Raw genomic sequence first — 26,164 nt, forward strand, 5'->3', positions numbered from 1 at the left:
TCATCCGGTAATCGAGGAACCAGGGAGTCACCCCCACTTATTGGCCATTTTCTCCAGCTCACTCACAATTAAGAGAGAGCCTTTAAAGGGCAACTTCATAAGGTTAAACTATGAGGCTGTATTGACAGACCAATTTCTCAGCCATAACTGACGCCTAGCCGCTATAAACCGAAGCCACCCTTCTGGCCAAGTGCGGACCAAATTGCAGTCTGCATCTGCCAAAAAGGCAGCTGCTGGTTCCATCATTGTCCTGGAATTTACACCAGATTCAATCAATCTCCTGATTGAGAGAGCAATAACAAAAGTGGGCCACCAGGAAGTTATCTGCAAATTCATTACCATTGCTTCAAAAGCCTGCTTAAGGATAACCTCAATTCTCCTATCCTGTGCATCCTTCAAGGCCGCTCCTCCTTCCTCAAGAATAGTCATCAACTTGGTAACAAGTGTATCCACCTTTGGAAAAAGTAATTGCTCTCTCGCAACTGGATCCAGGGGATACAGTCCCTTCCCAAGACTTGTCCCCCTTTAAAATTAGCTTCCGGGTACCCCATTCAAGATCAATCTTGGATGGTCTCCATAATAGGGAAGAAGCACGAGGCTTTTATGCAAAGATTTTTTTTTTTTTATTTAACATTTTTTATATACCGTCACTCAGGGTCCATCGCAACGGTTCACAACAGTTTAAAATACAGTGTTCCTAGTAGCTAATGTACATTATATAAAAGCCTAAGATCTGCATACTAACATAACAAAAAATATTTCCTAGCTTAACATACAAAGGATCCTGAAATCATAAAATATAAAAATAACAACTTGTATCCTAAAACACTTAATATTAAACTTAATGAATAAAACAAATAAAATTGATTAAAACAAATATTAAGACAGTCAGTAGTTGACCTTCCATATAAAATTCTAATATCAGGTGTGACAACATACAATCTATTTAGGCTTAGCTCGAGTAAACTTGGCTAAAAAGCCAAGTCTTGAGCTCTCGCTTGAACTTTTTAAAAATTGGACTCCATTCTCAAGACTGCTGGTAGTGAATTCCAGATTCCAGGGCCAGCTAGTGACAAACGCTCTGTCCCTCACCTGATTCAAATGTGCCAATTGGACAGATGGTCGAAGTTAGCAGACCCTTATTCGCTGAACACAAATTTCTCTGCGGGACATGTAATTCAGCCAGTCTACCTGATCAGCAAAGATCAGTTTGTATAAAATACACATAGCCTTAAATTTAATTCGGGATTCAATCGGTAGCCAGTGTAACTTAAATAGTACTGGCGTTGATATGTTCACTTTTCTTAGTCCAGGTTAAAATTCTGGCTGTCACATTCTGAAGGACCTGAAGTGGTCGGATCGTGGATGCCGGTAATCCTAACAGAAGGGAATTACAGTAGTCTAAACTCCCGAACACCGAGTGCCTGCAAGGCTGTGCAGAAATAGTTTGTGTCTAATAACGGTTCAGCCGTTTTAGCATTAATAATTTTGCATAGCCATCTCTCACTTGGTTGAAATATGTTTTTAAATGTAAATTTGGGATCGATTATGAAACCAAGTCCCTGATTGACTCTGAAAATTTTAGGGTGGTATTGTCTTGCAGAGGTACATGATTTATTTCTCTTGGAGAGATCTTTCTCTCAAGAAGAATGATCTCAGTCTTTTCAATATTTAGCACAGTCTCATCTGAGTAAGCACCTGTTTAATAGGCTACATAGATATTGACAAGAGATTACATGTGTAAATGTGGATCTTTCTTTGGCTCAGACATGGATTCAGTCCCAGATACTCCCAGCATCTTCAATGTCTGTGAAATCAGAGCTGGTAACTCATCTCTATGAAAGAACCTCAACATAGATCTATACGGCTCCAATCCCGGAGGAATTTACCGATCCTCCAGGGATCATCATCCATGCCATCTGGGTCTCTATCAGGAAGGTCGGCTCCAGGCATACCCCAATGCTTACTCACACATCATCAGGCGTGCAAAGATTTCACCGCTTGCGATCCTGACTTAAGATTGGCCGGGGCCAGGGACTGTGCCTCAAGAAAGGAGTGCAATCCTTGAAAAAATTCTATCCAAGAAAAGGCAGAGGGATCCATGCCAAACCCAGGGGGCAATTGTCCTGTGAACACTGAACTACCCTCCCCTGCTGACGAACCAGTTAGGGGAGCTAAAATCAGGCAACCCTTCTGGCAGCTTTTTTTCCATTCCTGCATCATATGCTGGAAAGAACCAGGTTTAGTAAAATCAGAAGGATTGTAATTCTCCCTGAGCCTCCAAATAGCGCTGACACAATCTGAGGGAACACAGGTTGATATGCTCGAATATAACAAGCAACAGAAAAGGGCAAGGCATTTAGGAATCTTCACTATGGGTGCCAGTCTGCCGCCAGTCTGCCAATAGTGCACCCAAACATTAGGAGCTCACAGATAAGGCGCACAACACTGTGCACTTATATATGTGCACAATCAGAGCTCCATGGAGGACAGCCAGTCGAGCCTTAGAGCAGGGCCTAGCCGCAAGGGCTGCTCAATCCACCCAAGATGCCCCCCATCCCCTGAACTCCACCGGAGGCAGGAACAACCGGATTACACGCTAAGCACAGAAGACTGGGGGAGGAATCCCTACTCAACTCCCCTTCTCTTAGTCTTTTTTTTTTTTCCCCAATTATCCTTTACCTGACATCAGCCCCGTCCTGGCTGCAGGGGGAGAGGGCATAAACCATCACTGCCGTGCTCAGCTTCCTGCACCCACTTGCCTTTCGTTTTTTTTAACATATAAATCCATGCCAGTTGAAAAACTAGCTACCGGACCGAGGCACTCATCTTGAAAAATCACCTCAGGAATTCTCAATTGAGGGAGGGACCATAAAGGTATCACCACAGGAAAGCCGGGAGAATTACATTTCCTTCTTATTTTCCTCCTTCTTATATTTAGAGTAATCCCCAGTAGAGAGATACACGTCTACCATCTGCTGGAGACAGAATACTGGCTGGGCTGATGTCACTGCAGGGTTATATATATAATATATATATAAAAATTTATTTTATGTTTCCTTTGTTAACTAAGCTGTTTCATTGTATTCGACTAAGGAATTTTTTTCCTGCTTTTTCTGTTTCACTGTAAACCGGCATGATTTGCATTTAATGCAAGAATGTCGGTATATAAAAGTTTTAAAAAATATATATATACTGTGATGTCAGCTTTGCTGTGTCTCCATCTACTGTAGAGGTGCATAACCCACTGGTTTGGATTCAGCTGTCTGTATGCTAAGAAATTTGTTTTGCAAGGGTGAAATTACTGCTTTTAAGAAAAAGTGCCCATGTTGACTAGTAACTGAAATAAAAAGGCCTTAAGAGAAACAAATGTACTTGTTAGGAAAATGTTATTGCCAGCCCAGAGACAGAACGGCTGGAGGCTGGGAACAACATGGGCATGCAGGGCGAATGTGAGATAAGGAGTTATAACAAACAAGAGAAAGCGCTGCGTGAGCAGAATGTGTGACGTCAGATGCGCATTAAGAGAAAATTACCAGCTGACATAAGTGATGAGCGAAGGGAGGAGGGAAAATTATGCGAGCTATGTTTATCAGTGTATAAAAGGGTAATACAAATGTAAAACAATGAGTAAACTGCATTGCTCGAGACGCAGTATATTCTGTAATCAGCTACGTTTACTTCCTGAAGGGAAACACAATCTTCTCGTTCCCTTCGGTTTCTGCTAGTTGCTATTTGTCATTCACTATTTGCTGCCTTGATTTATTGTATGCATGCATGGAATGAACAAAGCCTGTCAGTTTTCTAAGATCTTTAAGCTACTTAATATGTTTAGAAACTGAAAGTGTGTTTCTTCACTGGCTATCTCTCAAGAGAGAAACCAAGCAGGAAAAATCAGGGTTTTAACATCTGTTTTATGATCCCATTTCAACAACTGGCAAGGGAACTCTTGACCATGAAGCCCTCTCTCTCTTCCTCCATTCCCCACCCATATACATTCCTTCTTCTCATCATCCTCTAGTGATTGATCCCTCACTTCATCATCATCTTGCAGTCTCTCTCTCTCCTCTACGCCTTACCTACTCGAAGTGCAGTCCCCATTTCTTTTTCCCAGTCCCTACCTCATTCTTCTCTTCCCACTCCTCCTCCTCCCTCCAGAGAATCCTTTTTCTACTGCCCAATTTCACCCAAATGCAATCCTCCTCTCCTCTTCCAGTTCCCAGGTCCACTCTCCTCCTCCTCCCCATGCATCCTCTCTCCTCCCTCCCACACCAAACTTTCACCACCAGGGCAGCCCCTCTCTCTGCTGTTCTCCCAGGCCATTATTAGAGCCAAGATGTTACCTTTCTCTCTCTCCCAATCAGAGCTGAAAACATCCCCTGCCTCATCCCTGGCCCCCATCATGACCAAAATTATCACCTCCTCCTTCTGGGCTCCACTCAAAGATGCCACCTCCCCAGTGGAGAAATCTATTCCTCTCAGGTGAGCAAGTAAGTGTCGTTTGTAAATCCTGCCCAGAATCATGTTTACTTAATCGCTATAACTTGACCCTACTTGTCTAAGCCATAGTGACTGAGTTCCCATATATGTTTTAACAAGTGAACGAGCATTTTGAACATGCAGATCTAATAGTCAGAAATGCAGCCATGGTTCCAATTGATCTGGAAGCCCAAAAAGAAGAGAAAAACTACTGGGTCAATAAAAAAAAAAAAAAAAAAACTCTGGGGCTACCTACAAAATATATGCATAGGTAACATTTTTAAACAAGCTAGACTGTAGGAATGTAGTCACTAACTTCATTGAATTTGTAACTATTCTTGTGAAAAGTGAGAATTATTGCCTATAGCAGGGTTCTCTTAAACTACGGCCCTCAGATTTCATTTGGCTGGCTGGTGCACAGGCTTTTCTTTCACAATGCCGGATTTGGTCCCTTTTTTTTTTTTTTTTTTTAAACCGTTGGCGGAGAGATGTCATCTCAGGACCCAGGATAATGAAAGCTTCTGCTGGCAGGAAGGCAAAGTCCTTGCCTGCAAGAGAAGACGCCCTGAACCTGTGCCAATGAAAAGACACTGCTAGTAGGGAGACCAGACCTTGCCAGCAGGAAGAGAGTACCTGGATCATCCCAATGAAGGACACCACTAGTGGGAAGGCAGGACCCCACCAGCAGAATAGTTCCAAAAACTATGAGAGTGCTGTTGGCTAGAGGACCCTGTCAGTGAAAGAAGAGGGCCTGGATCATATCAATGAAAAAACTCTGCTGGTAGAAAGGACAGGCTTTGCCAGAGGAGAAGAAAGCACCGGGATGTGTAGTGTCTCAACCAGACCAATGTCCAGTAGGCAGGGCCCAGCAAGTGGTGAAAAGCAGTGGAAAGTGAAGGGAAGGGAAAGGGGAGTGGAATGAGGGGGTGAGAGGAGGAAAGCAGGGAAATGAATGAGAGGGAGGGGAAGCAATGTGGGAAAGGAAAGGAAGGGAGTAAATGGCAGGTTGAAAAGGGGACAACAGGGAAGGAGGCAGGGTGAATAAGGGGAGGGGAGGGACTGAAAGAACTAGGGTGAATGAAAGAGAACGGAAAAGAGGAACAGAATGAGCAAATGACCGGGCAGGTGCAGGGGAAGGAGAACAGGGAGCTGTGATCTCGGGTTGGCAGAGTTTGGCAACTTTCAGGAAATCTAGAAATATTATTGACATTGCTATCTGCCACACCCCTGGGAAACATTCTCCCACTATTTCAGATCAACAAAGTGCCAGATAATACTTCTCCCCTCCAACCCATCGGCAAAACTCCAAGGTGGGACACTTGTTCAAAATCTCCAAGAGGGACCCCACCCCCAGCCCTCTTGATAATTTGAAATTTCCTATATAGCCCTTCTCCTTGAAATGTTTGGGGATCCTTTGTCTATAGTATTGTCAGCTTTACTTTTAACTTTCATCCAAATTATGACATTCAGCACAATAGGGCTCCTTTTTATCATGTTTGGGCACTGGTACAGTTCTTGCTTAGATAAATAAATACCCCTAAAGAGTCATGTATACTGGGGAAACTTCTGAAGTGAAAGGTGACAGTGTTCTGTTATTGTTACCTTCCATTAGTAAAAGGAAAATCAGCCATTATACATGACAAGAAGCAAACACACATACATACCCCAGCTTTGTCTCCAATAGAATTCTAAAGTCTTCTGGGATGCAAAGTGCTTTTTTAACTGAGTAATGAACTCTCTGGATAAGCATACTGGATAATCCTGAGCGTTTTCAGAAGGTAAGTCATTGTTGGTGAGTGGCCAAAGGGATCAATAGCCCATCCAGCCTTTGGTTTTACTCCTGTTTACAAATAAACAATTTTCAAAATTGAATCATACACATTAAAAATACTGATACCAAAACTGGAAAAAAAAAAATCATAACATACCAAGATTCTTCTCCAGCCACTGATGTCCTTCTATCAACTGGTCAATTAAAGAAAAGTAATGAGATGAAGCTTCATCAGGCATGACCCAGCCTCCTGTTACAATTTCAAATTGGCCAAGTTCTATTAATCTGGCAGGAGAGGAAAAAGAAAAAAAAAAGGGTATTTAATAGAGAATTTCTCCCACCCAGATGATAAATTATAAATAATATAGCTTGACAAGATATATAAATCCAATAGAACAACATTTTGAAAGCAGAACTTGCAGGCTAACTAATTTTCAAAGAGAAAATCCCCATGGAGTTTTCCTTTAAAATTTCAGGATGAGTATTTGCTGTGCAGGTACAAAAATACCAATATATTTGCTCCTATATGGGAGCAGATACAAAGTAAGTGCCCTAAAACAAGTAAGGGAATTCAAAATGAAACCCCTTTGTGTAGTTTCCTGTCCCTGCCCCAACTTCCATCCATTTCTGGCTTGGCTAAAAGTATGTGTTGCTGACATCCAGTAAGCATATGTTAGTTGCATTTATTGGGGGGGGCCACAGGGGCAGTAATCAACCCTATTTTACACAGGTAAATATATGTTAATAAACGTAAAAGCTTTTGATTACTGACCACTGTCTTCTAGTGGTGATCTTTTATACCATTTACTATAAGCATAACATTAGCAAAAAATGAAAAATGATGTAGGTTTTTTAATTAAGTAAAACAATATAGGTCATCAATGATACTACTAGGCAACAAGATGATTCTCTCCTTATCAAGTGGGCTGGATGATTTATTGAATATAATTTCTCTCTTATAATTTAATAATTATGATACATATATTCATTATATACCAAGCAGGAAATCCAAGGAAGAAAATATGCTAGGGCAAAAAGTATTAAATAATGGCAACTTTAAGGACAATGCCTTAATAACTAAGGACCTGCTAACTAGACAAGTTTCACTATACTTAGCTTGTGCTTTGAGAGATTCAGGAAACCCTGTCCTCATAAGGATATGTAGAGTTGGAACAAGGCCCTTGCACAAATCTGGTTCCTCTGTACTTCCATCCAAGACTAGAAATTCAGGGCTAGTTCTTTGTGGGTTGTGTGTGAAGGACAAATCAGGGTACAAAAGCAATAGCTTTCTGACCAATGGCCCAGCAGAATGTTACCAATCTTACAACTCCCTGGGGATACTGGGAAATATCCTGTCCAAGCCTAATTCTGGGTCAGAAGGAATTCCAAGTTTCAGTTTAAACTACAGTCTATTAAAAGTCAGACCACCACCTGCAAGCTAGCTTAAAGGAAATGAGTTTCTTCTCTGTAAATCAAATTCAGAGAGCAAAACAGGGAATCACAGTACACATAAACCCGTTTCACCACAGTGCAGATAGTGTAAAAGGGTGTGGGTTGTGTATTTGTGGGGAACAGAGGTGCTGTGTATTGGAATGCGTGGTTAGAAAGCTTTTCTGTTAATCCACAGGAGGAACCACACAGCCACACACTGCAAGGCCACATCTCTTATATCAGAACTTGAGAGAGAAAAAAAAGTTTGACTCCAAGAGGAAACAGGAGGATGTGTGTGCCTACTTAATCCTGTTGTCCTGGAGAAAACCAAGTTTGCTTATCAAAATTTATTTATTTGGTTTTATATACCGTCACTAAGGCAGTCCATCGTAACGGTTCACACATAATAAAGTACACTCAGAATTAACCTAAAAATGATCTTTAAAAACAAATCTAATAACGTACATAAAAGAAAACCTAAAATTTGTTACAAAATTATAAATATAATTCATTAAAATAAAATAAATGCAATGACAAAAACAATAGCATCAAACTATCTCTAAAAAAATACAGGTAAACATACGTTGAAGAGACAATGAAACAGTAAAAGCAAATGTTAAAAAATAACACTTTTTAAGTTCCGCTTTTAAACTGTTTTAAAATTAGTCTCCATCTAATAGAAGTTAGAAGCATGTTCCAAATTTTTGTGTCCTGCTAGTGATAACACGCTCTCTCTCACCTGATTCAGATGGGCTGAATGAACAGACAGTAACGTTAACAAGCCTTTATTGGCAAAATGCAGGTTCCTTTGCGGGACATGTAGTCTAATGGCAGCATTCAGCCAGTCTACCTGCTCACCATGGCGTTTTCCATAGACCACAGGATGAATTAGCCATGATACACAGGGTGATGTCATTAGACGGCGCCAAATGGACTCTCCTCTCTTAGCTTATAGAGTATTTGCTCTATTGAGCATGTGTGGGAGTTCCCACCATGGGTGTTACCTCATGGACCCACTCAATTGATTTAAGAGCTAAACTTTAGCTAATTAGTCAACTTTCCAGGGAGTTGAGCAGATATTATTAAAGCATGTCTAATTCATCGTGCTGCTATCTAGAGACACAGTTTATGGTAAAAAACTTGCTTTCTCAGTTGACACACAAACTGAATTAGTCATAACACATGGGTAGTTCCCCAAGCTGAGGTTGCAATGGAGCATTAGTGAAAAAAGCAACCTGAACTCCACCATGGAGAATAGACTACAGGGTGAACAGGCTCCACAAAACTGCTTGTTCAGATTTCTGACACTCTTTATCTACACAAATAATGGGATGTGAAGGTGTGCACTGATAGCTAAGTTGCAGTTTTGCAGATTTTCCTCAATAGATACAGATCACAGAAGAGCCAATCATGCAGCCATGGCTCTCATTTAATGGCCTTAACTGAGTCTGTAATCTGGAGGGCCAGCAACAGCATAAAAATGAGCAATACAGATGGACAAGTGAGTTCGACAACAGCTATGCTCACATACAGGCAGATACAGAAAACTTGCGGGAGAGCCGGCGAGCACCCGCTCTCCCGAAGCGCGCCCCTAGCACCTCATTTTGACAGAAGCGGCAGCTGTAAGCGGGTTTGACAGCCGACGCTTAATTTTACTGGCATTGGTTGTCAAACCCGCTGACAGCACGGGTTCAGAAAACTGACGCCGGCAAAATTGAGCAGTTCTTTTCCAACCCGCGGGCAGATTTTTATTTATTTATTTATTTATTTATCATCTTTGGGGCCTCCGACTTAATATCGCTATGAAGAGCAACCAAAATGATAAAGGGGATGGAACAGCTCCCCTATGAGGAAAGGCTGAAGAGGTTAGGGCTGTTCAGCTTGGAGAAGAGATGGCTGAGGGGGGGATATGATAGAGGTCTTGAACGAGTAGATGTGACTCGGTTATTTACTCTTTCGGATAGTAGAAAGACTAGGGGGCAATCCATGAAGTTAGCATGGGGCACATTTAAAACTAATCAGAGAAAGTTCTTTTTTACTCAACGCACAATTAAACTCTGGAATTTGTTGCCAGAGGATGTGGTTAGTGCAGATAGTGTAGCTGTGTTTAAAAAGGACTGGATAAGTTCTTGGAGGAGAAGTCCATTACCTGCTATTAATTAAGTTGACTTAGAAAATAGCCACTGCTATTACTGGCATCAGTAGCATGGGATCTTCTTAGTGTTTGGGTACTTGCCAGGTTCTTATGGCCTGGATTAGCCACTGCTGGAAACAGGATGCTGGGCTTGATGGACCTTTGGTCTGACCCAGTATGGCATTTTCTTATGTTCTTATGGAATACAACAGAGGCAAATACACGAAATTCAAATTAATAGATGAACACATATAAATCGATTAACAACACATACATGGATATGCAACACTGTGGATTCTCGGGTGCACATATAGATTAAGTATCAGGGCAAATAGAAACGTTTCCCAGTACATACATGGATATGCCAGACAGTGGATTCTCTGGTGTACAGTTTGACTGGCAGCACATAAAAATTATTTAACAGTACATACATGGATCCGCAACACTGTGTATTCTCAAATTTGTATTCTCAGCTATGCGTCCTTATTTCAGAGTCTACTACAGCCTTATTCTAGATGCAGGAGAAAGGCTCCGTATAGGTGTCCGTATGGGCATCCATGTCTCTGCTGGACCCCGAAGCCTCAGGAAGCCTATCTCTCTGGTATCCTTAGAGGAATCCATGTCCGGAGCCTCAGACGCCCAGAGATGGATGGTACAGCTGAACCGAAACAGAACACATACCTCCTCCAGTCTTGCTGCTGGGTTCTCCGGTCGGATGGGTTCCCCTTGCTGCTGGGCTTCCTTGTTCGCCTCTCCAATCTGCCGAGCATTTCTCATTCTGCTTCTCAACCGAATGAAAAATATCGCCAGAGCCAGTATATAGCAAAATGCTTACCTTGTAATAGGTGTTATCCCAGGACAGCAGGATGTAGTCCTCACATATGGGTGACGTCATTCACGGAGCCCTTAAGCGGGAAAAACTTCTGGCAAGTTTCTAGAAGCTTTTGATTTGGCTGCCTGAGGCTACTGAGCATGCCCGGCATGCCATGATATTCCCTGCCACAGGGGTCTCACTCCAGTCTTGTATGTAGCAAGAAGCGTTAGCCAATAAGAAACTAAAATCCGATGCCCAACTCCGCGGGGGTGGCGGGTGGGTTTCGTGAGGACTACATCCTGCTGTCCTGGGATAACACCTATTACAAGGTAAGCAATTTTGCTTTATCCCAGGACAAGCAGGATGCTAGTCCTCACATATGGGTGATTAGCAAGCTAGAGGCTGAGTCATTGTCCATGCAGGTAACTGGAATACCGTGTTTAAGAAATGAGTCAGCCGAAGAATACAGCAGGATGGATGTAGAAGGAGTTGGGATTAAACAGGAAACAAGTTCTTTAAGACAGATTGTCCATAGGCTGAATCCTGTCTTCCTTCCTTGTCCAAACAGTAATGAGCTGCAAAGGTGTGAAGAGAACTCCATGTTGCTGCTTTACAAATGTCAATAATTGGCACTGAACGAAAATGTGCTACTGAAGTTGACATGGCTCTTACTGAATGTGCCTTTACTCGCCCTTGGAGAGGAAGGCCTGCTTTTCCGTAGCAGAATTGTATACAATCTGCTAACCAATTGGATAGAGTATGTTTTCCCACTGCTTTACCTGGCTTATTTGGATCATAAGAGACAAAAAGCTGATTGGATTTTCTAAGGGATGTAGTGCGATTCAAATAAAAAGACAATGCACGTTGCAGTCCAAAGTGTGTAAAGCTCTTTCCCCTTGGTGAGAGTGAGGTCTAGGAAAGAATGTGGGTAAAACTATTGTTTGATTCAAGTGGAATTCCGTAACTACCTTAGGGAGGAATTTTGGGTGTGTTCGGAGAACCACTCTGTCATGGAGAAACTTTGTATAAGGTTCGTATGTGACAAGTGCTTGTAACTCACTAACCCTCCTAGCTGATGTGATGGCTATGAGGAAAATAGTTTTCCATGTGAGATATTTAAGGTCACAGGAATCTATAGGTTCGAAAGGAGAATGCATTAACCTTGTTAAAAACCAGATTCAGATCCCATTGAGTAGCCGGAGGCCGAATCGGTGGCTTAAGGTGATTGAGACCTCTCATGAATCTAGTGACGAGAGGTTGTGTGGATATAGGTGCATCCCCTATCTTGGTGTGGTAAGCGGAGATTGCGCTGAGATGCACTCTGATTGATGATGTCTGCAGACCTGAGTCTGAAAGATGGTACAAATAATCTAATAGAGAAGTAGTGGGGCAAGTGAAAGGATCTATGTGCTTTTGCTTACACCAAGAAGTAAACCGCTTCCACTTGTAAGAATAATTTCTTCGTGTGGAGGGTTTACGGGAGGCTATAAGTACTTGAGAAACATCAGTTGAAAGATCAAGGGATTGTAGGATTAGGCTTTCAACATCCATGCTGTCAGGATAGAGATTGGAGGTTGGGATGGCGCAACCGACCCTGATGCTGAGTAATGAGATCGGGAGGTACTCCCAGGCGAACTGGATCCCTGATTGACAGGTCTAGCAGTGTGGGAAAACCATACTTGTCGAGGCCAATACGGGGCTATGAGTATCATTGTCCCCTTTGTCCTGTTGCAGTTTCACCAGCGTCTTGGTGATAAGCGGTATTGGAGGGTACGCATAGAGTAGGCCTGAGTTCCAAGGGTGAGCAAAGGCGTCCTTGGCTGGGTGGTTCTTCTGGTTGTGTAGAGAACAGAAGTTGCGCACCTTGTAATTCAGATGCGACGCAAAGAGATCTATTGACGGTTGTCCCCACTGTCGGAAGATCTTGGTCGCAACTGAGGGATTCAAAGACCACTCGTGTGGCTGAAATTGGCGACTGAGTCGGTCTGCTAGGACGTTGTGTATCCCTGCAAGATAAGTCGCCTGCAGGAAAATTGAGTGGTCTAAGGCCCAGTCCCAAATTGTGCTGTGCTTCCTGACATAGGAGATACGAACCCGTACCTCCCTGTTTGTTGATGTACCACATGGCTACTGTATTGTCCGTCTGGATTAGCACAGTCTTGTGTGAAAGGTAGTCCTTGAACGCATGCAGCGCATAACGTATAGCTCGAAGTTCTAGAAAATTGATTTGATATGTGGCTTCGAGTTTTGTCCAAGTCCCTTGAGTTTGAAGAGTGTGCAGGTGAGCCCCCCATCCCAATGTGGATGCATCTGTAGTTAATGTTTATGCAAGGGATCGGTTTTTTGGAAAGGTAGGCCTTTGCATAAATTGTCCTTGATTGTCCACCATTGTAGCGAGGCTCGAAGCTGGTGGGTTACCTTGATTTGACAGTACAGTGGTTGAATGGCTTGGATCCATGTGATCGTAGAGTCCATTGGGTGAGTCCTCATGGCAAGTCGTGCCATGGGTGTGACATGGACTGTAGAAGCCATGTGTCCCAATAGGATTAGGAACTGATGAGCTGTCCACGTACGGTTGCCTTGATACCTCGTATGCCAGTTGGGACAGCGTATGAGCACGGTCTTTTGGAAGAAGAAACGCATGTGCTATGTTGGTGTTTAATTCTGCACCTATATACTGGAGCACATGAGATGGTTGCAGCTGGGACTTTTTGATAATTGATGATGAATCCCAGCTTGTGTAGTAACTGTATTGTGGAATGAAGAGACGTTACTGCTCCTTGTTGCGATTGGCTTTTTATGAGCCAATCGTCGAGGGTAAGGGAACACATGAATTCCCTGTTTGTGTAAGTGTCCCGCCACCACCGCTAGGCATTTTGTGAATACTCTCGGGGCGGGAGGGTTAGGCCGAACGGCAAGACTTTGTATTGGAAATGGTGATTTTTCACCGTGAATCTGAGGTATTTGCGATGAGGTGGGAAGATGGAACATGAGTGTATGCGTCCTGAAGATCCAGAGAACAAAGCCAATCTCCCTGTTGTATGAGTGGAAGCATGGTTTCCTAATGATAACATCCTGAATTCTCTTTTCTGAGAAATTTGTTGAGATTTCTGAGATCTAGGATGGGACGTAGGCCTCCGGTTTTCTTTGGAATGAGGAAATACCGGGAATAGAATCCTCTTCCCTTCTGAGTGCATGGTACGGGTTCTATCGCATTTGCCTTCAGAAGGGCAGATAATTCTACTTGTAATTGAGGATCGTTTGTCCAGATAGGAGTGTTTGGTGGTAACTCCTGAGGTTGGGGATGTGAAATCTAGTTGGTACCTTGACGAACTATTGATAAGACCACTGATCTGTTGTAATGTTTTCCCATTGTGAGTAAAATTGGGAAATTCTTCCCCCAACCGGTAACTGTGGATGAGGGTGTTGGTAGTTGGCAGTGTTCTCTGGGACGAGCTTTCAAAAACCAGAGGTTTGAAGTTGTCTGAGGCGGTGGCTGAGGTCGTGCGGCCCTTTGCTGTCGCTGTTGAGGACGCTGTTGGGTCTCGCAGGTCTTGGCCTAGAGTTCTGCGGATAATATCTCCTTGGTCTATAGTATGGACGCTTTGTGTCCCTACGGGGCAGTCTCCGTGGAGGATGGACTGATGTGTCATGTGACAAAGTGGAGAGCTGTTTCAAAGTCTCAGAGTGATCTCTAAGTTGTGCAACAGCGTCTTGCACTTTTGTGCCGAACAAATTGTCACCCTGACAGGGCAAATCCACCAACTTGTCTTGAACTTCTGGGCGCAAGTCCGAAGCCTTTAGCCAGGCCCATCTTCTTGCAGATATTCCAGATGCTGCAGTCCTAGCAGAGGTTTCAAAGGCGTCGTATGCTGCACGAACCTCATGCTTTCCAGCATCAAAGCCCTTTTGGATAATCTGTTGAGCTGCCTCTTGTTGTGTTTGAGGCAGTGAGGGTAAGAATTCTTCCATCTGTTTCCATAAATTCCTTTGGTGCTGCGTCATGTACAATTGGTAAGCAGCAATTTTGGAATTTAGCATAGCCCCTTGGTAAATCTTCCTGCCAATAAGGTCTAAAAACCTGTTATCCTTTCCAGGAGGAATAGAGGCATGGGTTTTAGATCTTCGTGACTTCTTCTGTGCAGATTCCACCACTAGGGAGTTGTGAGGAAGCTGGGTCTTGTCGAATCCTGGTGCAGCTTGGACTAAGTAAGTAGAGTCCACTCTTCTGTTGACTCCTGGTGTTGTGCAAGGGTGTTCCCAGATTCTTTGCTGGAGTTGCAGCAACACCTCATGCACTGGGATAGCCAAATTGTGTTTTGGGGGATCTACGAACTGTAGAATTTCCAGAGTCTGTTGTCTTTCGTCCTTTTCTGCTTGTAGTTGAAAAGGAATAGATTCTGACATTTCTTGGATAAATGCAGAGAAGGATAAATCCTCAGGAGGAGATTGTTTCTTTGCCTGAGGGGGAGTATGATCCGAAAGGAAATCCTCCGAAGAATGTTCAGATTGTGTATCTGACCAGGTATCCGATATTGCCTGGTATGTATGAGAGGTTTGTACCCTAGATGGGGACATCCCTGATGTGCCCTGTAAGGGATCTTGAGGGTCAGGTGAAGTGTCACTTACTTCCCTTTCTCTTTCTGTGTCTGCTTCTTCCTCAGGCCCCACTGGCAAAGATGCCAAGAGATCTTGGTATCTCTTCGTGAGGATTTCATGTAATTTCTTTTCCGAAGAGATGTCAGTGACAGATCTGGAAGTGTGTTTGGACTTCCCTGGTGCCTTTTTTGAAGAAGGAGTTAAACTATGTACAGGAGCTTCCGTTGAAGCTATTGTATAGTGAGGTGTCACCGTGGAAGTTGCTGGTATGGACACAGGAAGTAATGAAGGAATTGGCCTAGGAATCCATGATGATACGGAGGCCATCGATGCCATAGACGGCTGCGGCTGAATCGATGATGGGGCTATCGAAAAAAGTAGCCCGTGACATCTCTGAGCAGCCTGAGAATTTTTCTTGTACCGATGGTAGGGATATCGGCATCGTTCAATCGAGGTCGATGGAAGTATGGCCATGGAAATGGATGTTGGCATCGACATCGGCATCGTTCCCGATGGCGTCATCGAATCTGTAGTCGGTATCGACTGGTCCTTCGGCATCGGCCCGATGGCCGGCATCGACGGCAAGGTCGGCATCGACCCGGAGGTCGGCATCGGCATGACGCCGGCATATTCTCTTTGAAAGCATCCGTGACAATCTGCTTGATTAAAGCTGTTAGGTCGGATACTGATGTCGATGGCAGCGGTTCTGTCACGATGGTCGATGACTTTTTTCGTTTTTTAGGCACTGGTTCCTCTGGCGGTGGAAGTAGAGGAACTGTATGATGTGTACGGTGCTTATGCGGACGAATTTCATATGCCGATTTTGCGGACGAGGTAGATGGGGTTGGCGAAGAGGCGTCCCCCGATCCCTCGATGTGGCGTTTGGTTATTAGTAACTTTTTTGTAACGCCGGCCGGCGAAGATTTAGAGGAAGTTATCGGTGATGGCGGTGTGTTTGAATTTTAAAAAGTTGGGCCATCTTTTCGTGTCTCAACTTCCTACCTTTCGCCGTCATCTCTTGGCACTGGGTACAGGCAGCGATGTCATGGTCCTTTCCCAGGCAGCGAACGCACTCGATGTGCGGGTCTGTTATTGACATAGTCCGGTTGCAGGCCGGACATTTTTTGAACCCTGTAGTTCTGTCAGTCGACATCCGTCGATCGTACGATGATTTTTTTAAGGAAAAAATTTATAATGTTTGTCACCAGCCGGTGACAAACCGAATCGAGACCCGGTAAGGCGAAAAATTTTTAAATATTTTGTAAGTGTGAGGAAATCACAGGCTCCTAATGAAAAACGCGATGCAGTCAGCAGCGCGGAAAAAATAAGACTGGAGTGAGACCCCTGTGGCAGGGAATATCATGGCATGCCGGGCATGCTCAGTAGCCTCAGGCAGCCAAATCAAAAGCTTCTAGAAACTTGCCAGAAGTTTTTCCCGCTTAAGGGCTCCGTGAATGACGTCACCCATATGTGAGGACTAGCATCCTGCTTGTCCTGGGATAAACATGTTGTCCATGGCGCTGTCCGGTACGAAGCTGACTGAACACCACACTAACGCCAGGGACAGGGTAGGCGGTAAATATTCAGGTTAAAGACGCGGTAAATAAGCTGGTTAACAGGGCGATAATTTGGGCACACGTTACTGTAACGGAGGGAATAGCTAATCCGATCATTAACATGTCATATACATGCGGCGGGCGGAAAGGGATACACGTCCTTTTCGGCAAGCAGTAAGGACGCATAAAAGCAGATACTGAATCGCGGGTACACCTTACGCGTCCAAAACGTGCGTCCAAAGCGGGTTAAAAACCGGGTAACCACGGCCGCGCTTTACTGTATCAGCCCGTTTGCTCTGTATCACACATGTAGGGAAAAATGCAATGCTTTCATCCTTTCGTAAAGTGTAGTATGGCCCTGGGTTTAGACAAATAGCTACAAAGTTTGTGCAGAACTGCTTAACTTGTGCCAAACAATGTTGCTTCTGGAATTTATCTTCCTCAACAAGCTGTACCACCATCCTGGGACCCATTTGCACAGTTACAAATAGATGTTATACAAATGCCAAAAGCTCAAGGTTATCAATATTGTTTAGTAATTGTACACTGCTTTAGCAAATGGGTTGAAACTTCTCACACACATCAATACAGATGCCACAGTAGCCAAGATTTTATTAAAAGAATATATCCCTAGGTGGGGAGTACCTGAATGTATTAACAGTAGCCAAGGACCAATACTGCAACAGGTATGAAACAGACGACACTGCTCGTACCAAACACAGTCATCTAGACAGTGGAATGAACCCAAACTATTAATAAAACTAGACTGCTAAGACTATAGATGAAACTGGGTTACCTTGGCCAGGGGTATTACCTGCAGTTTTACTTAGTATTAGGGGTTTCAACAGCTTGAACCATGAACATAGGCCCCTTTTGAAGTAATTACTGGACGCTCTATACCCAGTACCCCCTGCTTCATGGGATGAGTTTAATTGAACTGATTTATCTCAATTAACTGATTCAATGATCTCATAATGCAAAAAACTTCTAGAACATCTATGCCAAATCAATGAGGACCTGCCAAAACCCAGAGTGGAAATTGCACATGGAAATACAACCTGGTGATACTGTTCTCATTCGAATTTACTTGGGAACACCACTTGAACCTCATGGGAAGAGCACTATCAAGTCCTTCTCACTATATTCACAGCTGTAAAGGTCAAAGGGGAAAAAAAAGCCTGGCATCCCATGCTTCCCACATCAAAGCTTGAAAGACAATACCAGGAATAGAAGTGGACGGGAAGCCGATGACTGCACAGACATAACTACAGAAAAGGAATAGAAACAGACAAATTCTTAAAGCAAGGAGGGTGGGCATAATAATCCCTTCTCCTTTGCCTTTCAAGATCACACCATGGCATTTCTATATATTTACTTTCTGTTCAGTAGCATACAACTGGCCTGCCCAAACCTTACAACCACATACTGCCTTAACTATGAATTGGGGTCAATTCCTTTACTTAACTGTTAATTTGCATGCAGTCTGGACAAAAAGCTATAGGTATTTCATCCACTTCTCGATTCAATGAATAAGACTACCTTCTCTATTACTAATGCCACCCAGTATTGATATTTCCCATTACAACTTCCTAACTCTTCAATGTATTCAATGTATTCAGTGGAATACATTGAATACATTCAGTGGAGTAAGACACGTAAAAGTACCTTCTACTGAACTTAAATGTAATTAAAACTATTATATATCCCAATGGTAGCAGGACCACACCAAAGGCCTGGAATTGCTCAGACTGTTTTCATCCATGGTACGACACCTATATACATATGTTTTATTAATCAAACATTTTTTCCCGTTTATCAAATAGTACCTTCTCCTAATTAAAGTTGTAATACTTCGGTAAAAAAAGAAATCTGACCACTATCTTTTACAATGAGTGGTTACTTACTTTTTTGCAGCCCTCCTCCAAAGACTGACATCGGCTCCCCTGCCTCCCGGAGGCGAAGATGGATGCCTGCATGGGCGAAAGTGGCCCCTGTGCGTGCAATTGGGGCCACTCAAGACGTGACGTCACATGCCGTGACGCCAAACGTCGTGACGTCACGCCTTGAAGTGGCCCAATTGCACGCGGTCTCACCATGGAGCGATACAGAGGCATTATGACATTTTCACTTTTGTTAACCATTTCCTTCCTAATAATTCCTAACATTGTTTGCTTTTTGACTGCCACAGCACAATGAGTTGACTATTTCAAAGTATTATCCACTATGATGCCTAGATCTTTTTCATGGGTGGTAGCTCCTAATATGGAACCTATCATCATCTAACTACAGCAAGGGTTATTTTTCCCTATATGCAACACCTTGCACTTGTCCACATTAAATTTCATCTGCCATTTGGATGCCCAGTCTCGAAAGGTCCTCCTGCAAATGTATCACAATCCGCTTGTGATTTAAATACTCTGAATAATTTTGAGAATTTATCTGGTATTTCACAGTATTGATTGGTCATTTTATCTTTTTCTTGAACGTATGGTTGGTGCGATATCACCCAATTATTGCGCAAAAAGAAAAAAAAAAGAAAAAAAAGACAACTGCTCAGGTTGGTGCTCTTAAAGCACCCCCACCCCCCCGATCCCCCCAAGACTCACCCAAAGTCCCTGGTGGTCCAGCAGGGGGGCCTGGGAACAATCTCCCGCTCCCGGGCCGTCGGCTGCAGTAATCAAAATTGTGCCGCGGCCCTTTGCTTTTACCATGTGACAGGGCTACCGGTACCATTGGCCAGCCCCTATCACATGGTAGAAGCATTGATAGCCCCTACCATGTGACAGGGACTGGTCAATGGCACCGGTAGCCCCTGTCACATGGTAGGGTAAAAGGGCCACCAGCGCCATTTTGGTAACTGGCAGCGACGGCCCAGGAGCAGGAGATCACTTCCGGGCCCTGCTGCTGGACCACCAGGGACTTTATGTGCATCTTGGGGGGAGGGGGGGCCTATGCACAAATACAGTATACTGCACGTGTATAAGTTGAGCCAGCTTTTTTGTGCATATTTCTGGCATAAATTTCTTGGTTTATACACAAGCACACACGGTATATGCTCTCAGCTTGCAATCCCTTAGTTACGTATCACTTAAATGTTAAGAAAAACCACTTTTAGAATGCAACTTTTATAAGTACAGCAGATAAAAAATGTTATACTTTACTAACTTTTCTTTACATTTTATTCATAAGTTTAGAAAACTCAAAAGGGATTTTTACTGTGAGACATTTTCTAATGAGCTCTCGCAAATAGACAAATATTTTATTAGAAAAAACTACTTATTCAATTTTTTTTTTTACCTTAAACTTTTCATCCTTTTTTAATTACCTAAGTATGATGTATGTGCATTTAACCTCTGCATTAGGTCCACTTCTATCTTTAATGATTCTGCAAACACCAGATGTTTTAATTCATACATTAATAGGCCTCAAGTCCTTCATTAATTAAAGACCTCAAAATATATCCTCTTACATCTGTCCTATGACAGGTTAAGGCCCAATCTATCTATAGCTCCTAGGATAGAAATGCCCTGGGACCAACCTAAGGCAAAAGAAGGTAGACCAATGATTGGAGCTGTTTATGATATGTCGTCATGAAAATGACGAAAAGTGGTGGATTTTTGTGGTGCTTACAAGCCTCTATTACAGACATGAATGTGGTGAAGCAGTGACACTTCTTGATATGTCACGCATGAAGTCATTGTTCTTGGTCTCCTAAGTTTTTGATCATAAGAAGTTTTGTAAGTACTAACAACATTATAGTCTCAGCCTTGTACTTGTTTTCCAGGGGGGGGGGAACTCGAAGAGATAAAAGATGCTGAATTACAAGGTTATAGAACATTTTTGAAAAGAAATAAAGCCAGTTTACATTCCATCTAACTGCAAGCCATAGATAACCTAATCTACATACAAGATGAGAATAATTAGCATGGAAGCAGAGGGCAAATTACCATATAGCCATTCAGATTATTTGTTTATAATATAAAACCAATCCATAGCACTTTTTGGCAATTAAGTAATCTTGCTTAGGGGTGGATGAAACAAGTGTAGGAATCCTATAAAATAGTCTTGCTATCAATAAAGTCAATTGAGAGAGAGTGTTATATCAGTGTTTTGCATAGTTTGCTGCTCTCTCTCTCCAAGGTATACCTTATATTATTTTCTTCCATTTCAGTAATATTAATTTTTTCTCTATGGCTATTGGTTTAAGCTTTCTTATTTTAGTGAATTATTTTGGTAGCTTGAAGAGGAGACAGCTGAGGGGGGATGTTGATAGAGGTGTTTTAAAATCATGAAAGGTCTAGAACAGGTAAATGTGAATTGGTTATTTACTCTTTCGGATAATAGAAGGACTAGGGGGGCATCCCATGAAGTTAGCAAGCAGCACATTTAAAACTAATCGTAGAAACGTTTTTCACTCAATATACAATTAAGCTCTGGAATTTGTTGCCAGAGGATGTGGTTAGTGCAGTTAGTATAGCTGTGTTTAAAAAAGGATTGTATAAGGCTCTATGGAAGAGAAGTCCATTAACTGCTATTAATCAAATTGTCTTAGAGACAACTGATATGATTACTGGCATCAGTAGCATGGGATCTACTTAGATTGGATACTTGCCAGGTACTTGTAAGCCAGGATTGGCCACTACTGGGCTCAGTATGCCAATTTCCTATGTTCTTATGCCACCATAAAGCATAGATAATGCCATTGGAAGGGATGGATGGACACATGGGCATTTATTACCGGCATTAATAGCGTGGGATCTATGTAATGTTTGCGTACTTTGCCACATAATTGTATCCTGGATTGGCCACTGTTGGAAACCGGATACTGGGCTTGATGGACCCTCGGTCTGATCCTGAATGCAACTTCTTATATTCTTAAGAAATCTCCTCTTCCTTGTATGATAGTTGTCTGTGGGTTGCCCCCAAAAAATGAGCAGCTTAATCCCAGGAAAGTAAAATCCAGGCCACCAATGGTGTATGGACTTCCCATAGGATAGCCACCTTCCCTTTAGGAAGAACCTTCCGGTGCTAGTGGCTAGCGAGGCATTAAAACCAGGGGTACTACCACACACAGACAGGGAATGAGAGGCCTGAAACAGGGTATGGAGCAGGAGTGAACCAGAAATCCAGGAACTAGGAAGAACATACAGGAGTACTAAATATAGACGCTGAAGTTAATAAAGTCTTCTCTATACAGGAGCAGCGCCAGAGCAGGACCAAGATCTAGCAACTGGCTGGTGAGACTGCCTCAGTATAAGTACAAGTCTATACAGGAAATAAGATGGTCACCGGGAGAAGTCAGCAGCACAGAGCTGGGAGGACTAGACAGTTCAAGTGGTTAATTGTACCACCTACAGGCAGGAAAAGCATTCAGAAATAGATTATTAGACTTTCGCCTCTTAAGAAAACAGACAACCATATCATCATTGCTCCTACTAGACTATTTACTGTCTAGAAAGATTGCTTTGTAGCTATCAGTTGCTGATCCATGCTTCACACTTCCCCTGATGAGATGATTGGCTCCAGCTTCACCCTCCCCCCGGTGACATCACAAGGGTACTTGCCTTATATCCTGAAGGGTGAAACTATAGGCACTACACGAAAAAGCACAATGGAGTTGTCCTTTCTATCCTCCATATGTGCTAAGTGGTGTTATTAGGCATCAATTGTTCATTTTTACTTTTATAACTTTGCTGCTAATAGTTTTTTTTATTTTGTTACATTTGCTTTGACATCTTGCAGTGGTGTTTGATGTGATGCATGACCTCAACACTGACAGTTTATTCATACCAATAATTCACGATTACAGTCACTATAATGGCATTTTATCAGCTGCATTATAAAAAGGTTAGACATTTGCCTTCATGTTTATCATAGATACCCAAACATAGCTTAAGTACTGATAAGGACACTGAGTTTGATTATCTTTTTGGTTAATGCCAGATCCTTTCATAATAAGATCCTGTTAATTTTAGATTTGTTCAGGAATAAAAAAATCTGATTTAATGTGTATTACTGAAACATGGCTTATGGAAACTGCCATGTAGCAGATGCCATCATCATATTCTATTATTTCTAGACTACATTTATACAAATGAAGGGGCAGCCTTCTGACTATCATCAGGAAATCATTATCTATGGTTGAAATCTATGTTCAAATTGATCCACAGCTTGAACTGCTTTTGTTAATTTTGAAATAGGATCAATGTTAAATCATATCCCTCCTGGTCTTTTATTAATTATTTGTCTATTGTTGAGGTCTTACTCATGCTGCAGATGTAGGCTAAAAATATTATTGCACTCAGTAACTTCAACTTAAAATGTTGACAAAATGCCACTTCCAGTTCCAGCCCTATGATGATTTTTTGACAGCAAAGGCGACATTAGGATGAATGCAAAGTCTGCATGAACTTATGCACAGAAAAGGTCATAGAAAGGATTTGTTCTTCCTGAAAAAAGTTGGTCCAAATGTGTGTCCTGTAAAGCTATATGCTCCCAGGTTAACTTGACTGACCACTTTCTGATCAGGATGAAGTTGAGAGCTCCAAATAATAAAGGCTCTAATAATGCATGCAGGATTATTCATCATTACAAGTCTGAACATGTGCATGTAGAGTAGCTGTGCTCATTGTGGGTGCTGAAGCTAAATGCAGTAAACTGCACCAATGTAGACTTAGGTTCAAGTTTGGCATGATACCTCTTTAGGGGGCATTAAATGATATAGCCCCATTCAAAGGCAGTTAGTCGCAGAACTAATGTATCATCTCAAATTAAAAAAAAAAAAAAAAAAAAAAAAAAAAAAACTTACCATGCTTTGCAGTTTAACTTCTGCTAATCAGCATCACACATTACTTCATACAGGAAAACTTTTGGCATCTTATCCTTAGCAAGATTTCATATAATCTGCCATTAGATGTGAAATATTTGTGACATTTTTTCATAATAAAGTAACATATCACTGCTCACTTTCCAAACAATTGCAATCCATTCATGAGTCTCTGGATTTGCCTTTGATTTGGGAACATTTCCATACTTTAAAAATATCAGTCAGCTAACTGCTTCAAAGAAGTTGTCATAAAGTCCACTAAATTCATGCTTGACCATCTTATATAAAGCACTACATGGTGGGACCTGTGATTTTATCACCAAGTTTATAAATGCCTCATTTTCAGATAGCTATCTGTCCCATCAGCTGAAGCAGGCATTGGTGTACCAGATTTAAATCTCATGAATTATCACCCAATTTCCTCTCCCCTTTTTCTGACTAAGGTAATTGAGATTTTAGTATTGACACAACTTCAAAATGTATTCTGAAGTTGAATGTGGGACAAGTATTCTACTCCCAGATACACCTGACATATTTGCTTTTTTAGAAGCCTTACAGATGATATATAAGAATATATATATATATATAAGATATATATATAAGAATAAGGGCTATGCAGAATAAGGGCTATGCAGAATAAGACAAATACTGGTTCTCTCAGAAGTACTTTAGAATTAAAGGTTTTCCTTTCTGTTGGCAAAAAGTAGGTCTCTCCTGATATTTCCCATGGGAGACAGTGACAGAGGAAACAGTTTAGCCAGTTGCATCAGAAAATACTGGATTTAGGAACTACATTTTCATGCAAATGTTTAGAGTCGCCTATCAAAGAAATAAATAAGGTGTTTTCAGACCCACTTCACGTGGAAAAATTTTTTAGGGATAAAATGGGAGTGACATAAGGTTTATGTTATCCTGTGACATATTATGATTTGATAGGTTAATAGGAAATATTTAACTTGGTTCATTACTCCTTGCAATTTTTCTTTAAACATTTATTTTCCCCCCTTTTGTAATGGGTACTTGTTTATGATAATGTATTTCCTTTGTATTGCTTAAATGTAGTTAGTGTTCTTAGTGTTCTTGAATTTTCATGATTTTCTGGTTTCATTTTGATGTTTATGAAACAAATATCAATAAAAATTCAAATTAACAAAAAAAAAAAAAAACAAAACCCTTCAAGAGAGTTACAGATGTTCACAATCATTGGATGACCAACAATTTAGATTTTGCACAGGGCATAACAGACACTTATACTGACTAATTTAGACATTTTTCGTTGTGATTTTGATGCAAGCAATAACATTTATATTGGTACTATTCAATATATCTTCAGCCTTTGACAACTTGGTTCACACCATTCTGATTGCTCATCTTAGCAGTCTGGGCCTCCTCTGTGTTGATATGGTCCACTTATCTTGTGGACAGTAGACAGTAGACTACTTCTAAGTTCCTTTTCTCACTCGTGTCCTACAGGACTCTGCCTTCTTCTGCCACTAACATTTACATTGGTCCCATTTGCAAATTACTTACTGAACTGGTGTTTCATATCATATTTATACAATGATACCCATTTCTATGTTCCGGTGTTGACTTCGGTGCAAGAGGCACTAACATTTGGTGGCAAAATATGTTAGCTATAAAGTTGCTGGACGGCAGGTAGCAAAGTGGCCCTAAATGTAAGAAAATGAAAAGTGACTGTTCTCGGAAGGTATAGGCCCTCAGATATTCCATCCCAATTATAGTTTGGAGACTGAGTAAATTACTAATTACCTGATAATTTCCTATTCTTTAATGAGGACAGGTTTATCACACCAGTGGTTTATGCACTTCTACCAGCAGATGGAAATAGAGCAAAACCTGACGTCACCGTATAAATATCCCTGCACTGGCATCAGCTCGCTAGTATTCTCTGCAAAAAGCCAACTGTGGACAACTAAAGAATACATGATCATAACCATTAAGATAGCCATTCAAACACTCAGTTAACAGGAAAACACAGATCAACAAGGAAATTAATATTTATCTAGAGACTGGATAAGATACTTACCAGTAATCCCTGAAACAAAGCCACTCAGGCAGCCAATAGCACCACCACCTGGCAGCCAAGGGTGAGAAGGTGGATTAACCTGTCCTCATTAAAGAAAAGGAAATTATCAGGCAAGAAGTAATTTCTCCTCTTAGCATTCAGACAGGTTAATACACACCAGTGGGATGTACCAAAGCTACTCCCTAACAGGGTGCGAGGCTGCCCGCGGTCTGATCAACACCGCACGCGCGAAGGCTGTGTCCACCCGGGCTTGCACCTCCAGAGGGTAATGCCTGAAAAGTGTGTAAGAAAAAACACGTCACAGCTTGGCAAAATCGACAAGAAGATAACCATCTAATCTCCACCCATGATACTGCCTGAGCCCTAGTGAAATGAGCGCTAACCTAACTAGAAAACAGCTGCTCCACATCCACATATGCGGCTGTGATAACTTTTTTTAATCCAATGGGCTACTGTAGCCCATGACACTGGCTCACCCTTTTTATTCCCACTGTGGAGTATAAAACA

At 42.1% G+C, this 26,164-nt stretch overlaps 1 protein-coding gene across 1 annotated transcript in view; it reads right to left on the reverse strand.

Annotated features, from left to right (window-relative positions):
* MAN2A1 (mannosidase alpha class 2A member 1) overlaps positions 1-26,164 on the reverse strand; it is a 485,077-nt gene that overhangs the window by 321,708 nt on the left and 137,205 nt on the right. Inside the window, 4 exon segments of the mRNA XM_029571989.1 lie at positions 6,144-6,198; positions 6,200-6,250; positions 6,252-6,319; positions 6,408-6,535. Coding sequence (XP_029427849.1) covers positions 6,144-6,198; positions 6,200-6,250; positions 6,252-6,319; positions 6,408-6,535 — 302 coding nt within the window.

Source organism: Rhinatrema bivittatum, chromosome 1 (assembly GCF_901001135.1).
Source record: "Rhinatrema bivittatum chromosome 1, aRhiBiv1.1, whole genome shotgun sequence".
NCBI lineage: Eukaryota > Metazoa > Chordata > Amphibia > Gymnophiona > Rhinatrematidae > Rhinatrema > Rhinatrema bivittatum.